This window comes from Cantharellus anzutake (assembly GCF_015039405.1).
Source record: "Cantharellus anzutake strain C23 chromosome Unknown EI90scaffold_206, whole genome shotgun sequence".
NCBI lineage: Eukaryota > Fungi > Basidiomycota > Agaricomycetes > Cantharellales > Hydnaceae > Cantharellus > Cantharellus anzutake.
In genome coordinates, this window is record NW_024067156.1 from 11,520 (window position 1) to 19,447 (window position 7,928).

General features: G+C 48.8%; 2 protein-coding genes across 2 annotated transcripts; both read right to left on the reverse strand.

Moving 5' to 3' along the window:
* Window positions 1-3,478: 3,478 nt before the first annotated feature.
* On the reverse strand, window positions 3,479-4,474 carry EI90DRAFT_3023369 (uncharacterized protein; the record flags this gene model as incomplete). The annotated part of the gene is made up of 4 exons (XM_039057863.1): window positions 3,479-3,931; window positions 4,209-4,212; window positions 4,341-4,396; window positions 4,442-4,474. 4 exons carry the CDS (start codon window positions 4,472-4,474, stop codon window positions 3,479-3,481), a joined length of 546 nt encoding a protein of 181 aa, XP_038907873.1.
* A 1,743-nt stretch (window positions 4,475-6,217) lies between these two features.
* EI90DRAFT_3023370 (uncharacterized protein) lies at window positions 6,218-7,719 on the reverse strand (the record flags this gene model as incomplete). The annotated part of the gene is made up of 9 exons (XM_039057864.1): window positions 6,218-6,280; window positions 6,330-6,512; window positions 6,584-6,617; window positions 6,675-6,822; window positions 6,912-6,976; window positions 7,016-7,136; window positions 7,230-7,255; window positions 7,421-7,543; window positions 7,688-7,719. The coding sequence occupies 9 exons, from the start codon at window positions 7,717-7,719 to the stop codon at window positions 6,218-6,220; spliced, it is 795 nt and encodes a 264-aa protein (XP_038907874.1).
* Window positions 7,720-7,928: the final 209 nt, after the last annotated feature.

Sequence of the window (7,928 nt, forward strand, 5' to 3'; positions counted from 1 at the left end):
GGGTCCGGAGTTTGTCTCTCATTTTTTCCGTTCACTTGGTAAGGCCCTCGACATCCGCCTCCACTTCACCTCTGGTTATCACCTGGAAGGAGACGGTCAGACCAAACAGATGAACCAGACGCTCAAGCAGTACCTGTGCATCTACAGTAACTACCAGCAGGACAATTGGTCCAAACTCCTACCTCTCACGGAGTTCGCTTACAACAACGCTCCAAATGCCACCACAGGCGTCTCTCCATTCTTTGCCAACAAAGGCTACCATCCGAACATCACCGTTCACCCAGAGCGAGACCTGACATCAGTACACACCCAAGAGTACTCTGTCGATCTCGACTCCCTCCACCACTTCCTTCGCGAGGAAATGCACCTCGCTCAGATCTGTTATCAGGGCCTGGCAGACTCCTGCCCCAGCTTTCAAGGTAGGAACCTCGGTCTATGTAAAGGCCAAGTATTTCCGCTCCACCCAACCTTCCAAAAAGCTCTCTGAGAAAAACCTCGGCCCATTTGAGATCATTGCCCGTGTTGGAACTCACTCCCTCACTCTCCACCTGCCGGAAAACATGCAAGCCATTCACCCAGTATTCCATGTCTCGCAGATCGAACCCTCCATCTGGAACATCATTCCGAACCGCCACCAGCCACCTCTGCCTCCCATAGAAATCGAAGGCAAGATTGAGTTCGAGATCAAAGAGATACTCAACCCCAAGATTGACCGACGTAGATGCAACAAGTTGCTCTACCTGGTCAAGTAGCTAGGCTATGAAGGGACCGATGAGGAGACACAATGGCTCCTTGCCTGCGAACTCGATCACACCTCCGACCTTGTCAAAGCGTTCCACTCTCGGTACCCAGATAAGCCTGGACCTGAAGCTCCTTAGGAACCCTGACACCTCTCCCACCTCTCCCTTTCTCTCCACTCCTCACTTCTGTTTTCATTTTTTCTTTTCTGTAAGTACAGCTCCCCTCACCTTACTAATTCTGGGCCTTCGAGGCTTCAGGCCTAAGAAGGGGATACTGTCATATCCATCCACGGCCATCGACTTCCACTACCTCCGATCTCTCCAGACTACCTCTGCTCCTTCTTCACTAACCTCGGAGCTCCCGTATTCCACAATCACCTCGGTATCCCTCGATGGTCACCACCCCCTCTTTTCAATTTATTACCTACGCTGTTGTGGGGACAAGTCCGTGCAGGTCAAACCAACCCTTATCACGCATTTCACCCCCTACTGCATCAGGGACTAGGATTGGTGAGTCATGGTAATAGTAGGAGTTGTAGCGACTGTGGAGGTGGTTCTGACGGGTCCAAGATCGTCGGATTTGGTGGAGTGGTTGAGGAGATATGACTTGTTCTTTATTTTCCTTACTATTTTCATTCATTCACACATGTGACTTTCCTTTTATATTTGTATCGGACTCTTCCATGACAACTGTACAGACAGTTAGTTAGAGGTTAGACAGAGTATCAGCACCGTACTCAAGGACCCCACTACATCTGTCTGACACTAGAGAGAGACCTACCCCCCCTAGACCTGAGCCACGAGTCTAGTTGGATAGACCCGTTACAATGCCTCCCTAAGTACAGAGCCCTGAAGGCTTCCGGACAGCTCCGACATCCACTAGCACACTCCTGCCTCCGCTGGGCAATACATTCGCTTGCCCTGCAAGCCCACCTTTGGGCCTATCCCTCCTTTCTGTTTCTGGGTTATCACCTACCATTCCGTTAACCCTGTAACCCCACTTGTCGGTAATATTCAATCAGCTAATGTTTAAACCCATTAGCTCTGCTCCGCTTGGCTCCGCCATTTGCGGGCCTGCCCTCGTTGTAACTATATATACTCAACTTGTACATAGGTTACACCTCAGTAATAAAATCGACTAGAGTTTACCCCCCTTCAGTTCTGGTTGCCAGTGTCAGAAACTGTATTCGAGGTGATCGCAGGAAGCGGAGCGGAGTATGGCAGTGTGAGTGGTCACTTAGCTAATGAGCTACTCCGTTGCAAGGCGTCATGGGGTTGGGACTTCGGCTTCAACGACTTGGCCAGAGCGTTGCGCCACGCGTTCTAGGCTGTCCCATATTTCACATTAGCAGGAAAGACCTTGCGGTGACATTGACTTAAGCGGGGATGAAGTTGAGAGGTGAACTTAGGATGAGAGTACTTGGGGGGGAATTCTAGTCAATATTCGAACTAAGGTACATCGACAGTAAGCTACAAGTATAAATACGAGAGGAGAACAGAGAAGGGGCCGGTCGGTCCGGCACGGGACGGGAGCGGGATGGTAAGTATGACAGAACTAAAAGAGTGATAAGAACCAGGGAAATGGAACAGAAGAAATGAATGGAACAGAGGACGGTGAAGTTGGGAGGCAGAATGAATAGGCTGACAATCTAGGTGCGCGGATCAGAATGTCAATATACGAATAGATCAAATGTCAATAAAGGAATAACCAATTGTCAATAAAGAAATAAACCAAATGTCAATAAGGAGCGGATCAACGGCCACCATATCAACTGCTAGTTAGTTAAGCGAATGAATAGAATAAAACGGTATCAGCCGAATGGCTGAGGAACTCTAAGTGGCGGCAGGAGAACAAAGGAGGCGCTGCTATGGGGCCGTAGGATGGGAACCACTATCGGCGCTGCTAAGTGATGGGCAATGGCGCGATTTAACGGGCGTGAGTAACAGGCGCAAGAATGGGGGTGCAGAAAGTGGTAGAGGGGCGGGGACTTTGCGGGGCCGTGACAGCCAGTTAGTAAGTTAGGGCATGGACATGTTACTTGGCACAGCGCTCCTGGCATAAGTCGCTGAGGCCGAAGCCCTCCACCATGGAGACATTCCTTTGTCTCAACCCGGTCTCTGACAATTCCCATTGTTGGTGTAACTTCACAACGGCTGGACCGTTTGGGCTGAAACTTTGCTTAACGATAGTTTCCAATTTATGATATTTTCCATGTAAATTTCGTTCTGTGTTTTAAATATGGATCTTGCGTGAACGTCATCTTTTCCCTGAGCCATGACTTTGATGTTGCTCATCCTGTTAATGAATATCTCATTGATGCATGAACCTTTTATTATGAAAGTTTGGGTGGATTAAGAATAGATCCCTTCCTTTCTAGTGGGCCATCAAGCTCGTCTTGGTCGTTACTGCTTGTTCTTTGCACTTTCCGTTTGAACGTTGTCCTCATTTTCCGAGAGTTTTGGTCATATCTCTGTTGTCTATATGTCTTTAATGTCTCCATCTTGACATGCTCCTGGTTCAACACACCCCAAAGGTGTTTCACCTCGTCCACTGCATGCTTGTATGCATATTGCAGGCCTGTTATTCTACATATGTGAATTAATTATTAATATTATGCAAGGGTCTTAGTTTGAAATTTATTTGAAGTATGAGAAGCAAAAGACTAACCGATGTTGGCCATTGATAACATGAACCTGGTTGGCATTTACCGCTCTGCGACCAAGCTCAGTGAAAGTAATTAGGGGAAGGGATTTGTAGTTGCTAGTGTCATCCCTAGTGGCCATTCTCCCTTATCAATCCAAGAAGTCCTAACAACCAGATTCAGTGCCATGTCTGTAGTCAGGCGCCGAGGGCCTGAGTAGCGGTAAACATCCTCAGTGATCTGCTTGGCTGGGGTGTCCTGGATCGGCCTGGCATTTCGGCCCCCAAGTTGAAGTCTCAATCCATCACCATCGTAAACCTGGAGTTCTCCCACTCCGATCAGCGCTTGCTTGCGGATCTGAGAGCACTGCACCATCTTCTCATCAGGACTCATCTGAATCCACTTTTTGGGCAGCATCAGGTTGAATTGGAGACCCTTGATATTCTGGACGGAGTCGAGTTCCATGAGACTCTCAACCTGTTGCGAAGATCCTGGTTCTGCTGGCATTTTCGAGATGGAGCGGGTACTCAGATCGTGAGAGATCGAGATCTGGAAAGATCCAATTAAATTCATCACAGACAATGTGACAAATGAGTCACTGTCACAACACTGTAACAGGGCAATGGGCCGGATTCCAAATAATGGACATAATGAGGCAGACAGCTAGTGGGTAGGGGTGGGGGAGCTGTGGCCAGCAGAATGACCAGTACTGGCACATCATCTCAATTGTTTGTAATACAATATAATATATACAACACAACAGACCCTTGGGCTGTGTCATTCTCACTTGTGGTGCAATGGCGGAAGGTGGCAACAAATCACTCACTATACTGGAGTGTCCATGGTTAGCGCAGTGAATTCCACACTAGAAAGACTCCCTTTGATCAGCTCAGAATCCTTCAGGACCTGGTACTTATCGGTTTATTGATCCAATGCAAGTACGCAGAGGCAAAATAACAGGACACCACCGGATGCCTGCCCTCCGACTCCTTCGGAATGTCTTATTGTCCAACCCTGGATGGAGATTGAGAATAAGTGGAGAAACCGTCATTCACTAACTAAGCTGGCCCTCATTTTCGGCTTGAGAAACATGGTGGGCGCCCTCTGTTCACAGTAGCAAGTCGATATGGATTAGTTACAATTGTCAAGACACGAACAGGGAATAGTTGACGTGAACATTCACTTACAGCCCACAAACTTGTAATTGACTTTGGATCCCCAGGTAGAACCTCTGTGACGATATATATAAACTTCAGCGCTTGGAATCCTTTCTTGAATTTCGATGGCCATGGTTAAGCCGACAACTCCCGCACCAATGACAACGTGATAGGCATCGTCATTGTTGAATGAACTATCGACAGCGCCGTTTGTTGGAGCTGAGGAGACCAAGTTATGAGTCTTGTACATTATGATCCCAACGGATGCAAAGGTGGGAAAGGGCTGATAATTATTATTGCTAGGACGAGGCGGAAGAAACTTGACAATCTCCTGATTATCTTTGACAGCCAGTCAGTTCGTGTAGATGTATCATCAGAACCAGTATCGTCAGAACCAGGGGATAAGGTATTCCCCTCCGGAACACCTCGAAGCGCCGGAACTGGGTCGGGGTACTGGGTACTCTCGAGCTCGGAAACATTCCGGGGCCCGAAAATGGGACCATGGCACTCCTAGGGGGCTCAGGTGCTTCAGAGCTCGGGAGCTGGTCTGGTTGGTTTTCTTGGCACAGAGCCCTTCCTTCCACCAAGACACGTCGGTGTAAGAGACCGTCAACCATCATTCCCAGGATGCGATCAAGATCGTGGAGGGTGCTGCTAATTCACGGGCATTCATTCTGATGTGGATCACAGCATCGAGAAAGAATGTGTTGAATGGGTACATCCATGTCCCACACCCAAGAAGATTGTCGGTTCTCAACTGCAGCAATCACTCTATGATCATTTTTTATGTCGGGGAAAGGGTGTTGATCGAACAACACCTGAGGAACCGGCATCATTGACTCCGTTGTTCTGGATAATAAGTTACACTTGCCTGTATTGATGTGCACCCGAATGTGTAGACATCGCTGAACTCTGTCTTCTTCTCCTCAACAATGACTTCATATGAAGAGTATCATATCCCAGCGGAGTCAATGTCGTCTGGGCAACTCTGGACAATTCATTCATTACACGGGACATACCAAAGTCACAGAGCTTGCACTGCACCTTGACCACTTATCAAGATGTTGTCCTAGGAAGGGCAGTGTATCTACGAGCCAAAGAGGGTCCCACTCACTGGCTTCAGATGTCAGGGCACACCCGCTTGACCCGCCTCCACCCGGGCCCACCTCACCCGGTACCCCTTCTCCCACCCTGCACCCCTCCTTCATACCCCTTCCCCCTCTATCCCTCTCCCACTTCTATTTCTATTCCTATTTCTATTTCTATTTCACACAGATGACCTTTCCCTTATATCCATGTATTATTGACCCGCCTGGGACGCGCACACGACATGCCTAGCCCCGGACGACCCCGGACGGCTCTAGGGCGCAACCTAGTGCGTGCGTGTGCAGCATACACCCTCGGGATCCCCCACAGGGACACCCGGGTGACTGCGGCTGTATGCAGGGTGACGTGGCGGACCTCATGTGACCCAAGCCGCATGTATATAAACACACCTGGGGTGGGAACCGAAGAAGTAACCTTCTTCTCAACATTCCCACTTCAGTCTAAGTGGCCAGGGATCGCTGTCCCACATCAGGCCCGCCAGTACGCACGCCCGATCCACCCCCCGTGAGGTCCTTAGCACCGGATGCTACGCCCGGACCACCTCGACCCCGGATGCGACCCTGACATCAGATCACGGTGAACAATTGAGGGTTTCAGCTGTGAAGTGGTGTAGTCCATTCGCCATACCAACAACCTGATATACATCAAAAATAACAGTATGACAATCGCAAACTGACACTCACCAAGTCAGTCCTACTCGAGTTTGGATGTGCTCTTAAATACTGCACAACATTCCTGTTTGCACACCATTTGGACACTAAGATAGCCTTCATGTCCGACCGTTCGCCTGCAATGGCATATCCGATGAACTCAAGGATATTGGGGTGCCAAAGTTCCTTCCATATCCTGACTTCACGAGTCAGGTGCTGGGAACAACAGTGAGCAAAAAACCTGACTTTCATTCATTTTCCAGTTTGGTTAATTTGCTCCGGCATACTGCTGGAAAGTGGCCATAATTCTTTGTAACACACCTAGAATGATCAACATCACATGCATCGCAAACCACAGCGACGTGGGCTGGGACTCACTCGAATGGTCTGGGCACCTGGTGGGGCCCATCGGTTGCGTAGACAGAAGAGAACCCTCCGGTTGCCTTGAGCACCTTGACACGATGATCGAGTTCAGCGCTCACGTCTCGGACAGAGGACGATCCGAATCTAAACTCCTCGAGAAATGCTTGCGCAGCAGGGTCAAGGTAAGGGTTTTTCTCCATCATTCACGCCCAGCCCATTGAAGACGAGTCTCCTTCTGCCGTGCTGGCATACCTTGAGTGGAATGGTACCGGCATGTTCTGCCAAGCCAAATGAGGAGGTCGATAACTTGGCAGCATCTGAATGGGCCCGTCCAACAAATTGATTCTAAAGCATACCTTGGATGGATGTGAATCAGATCACCGAACATCAACAGGCATGACAAACGAAGACCACGATATGCGAAGGCACTCGAGATCGTCAGTGAAGTTGGAATGATTTGAAGTTGATAGATGGTAACTGAACACCACGTGGGAGTGGAAGTCAAAGCCCAATGAGAAATCGGTGAAAGTGAAGAGTCAGACAAAGGGTTGTTTGAGGACTGAGGATTACTATCTAGGACAGAGGCTGGGTCCTGCCTAAAAATAAAAGTGTCAATATGTAATGAAACCGCGATAAGGATAAGCCGAACCAATGAGATTGAGAAATGGCTGCTATGATAAGGTAGACCAAGAAATGAACGACGGATTTTGACTGCATAATGATGAGTGTGGACTCCTGGTTGAACCACTAAAGCCACTTACTGTGGGTTGATACGCTCCGGTGGCCAGAGTGAAGTAGTGATCACTGCGCTTGTGGATGTGCCTGTGAATTCGAAAAACGCATTCGTCTCAGTAATAGGATGCATATCTCTTCCGGGATTGTTACTGAGGAGGTAGTACAGGAAGAGAGCGAGGAGGAAGGGATGGACTCTTTGTTGACAAATCAAGGGATAAATGAACCTTGAACAAATAAGAGATCTCCAACGCAAGGAGGAGGGACCGAACTGGATGGATAAAAAAAAATCGAACTTTAATGAGAGAGCGGGAAAGAGAGGAGACATTGTGGAAGTGTGTCGACTGAGGTGGTAGGTAACCAATCAGAGTGCGTTGATTGTAACTCGCCCTTTTAGTATGTTAGCAAACTTGAATCAGAAAGTGTGGAATGGGACTTGCGACCATGGGTTTTTTGTGTGGTGGGGTAGCGACAGCCTCGGTTTGAGCCAAAGCTTCTCGAGCACAGATGGCACAACTGGCTATGCAGTTAACCAGC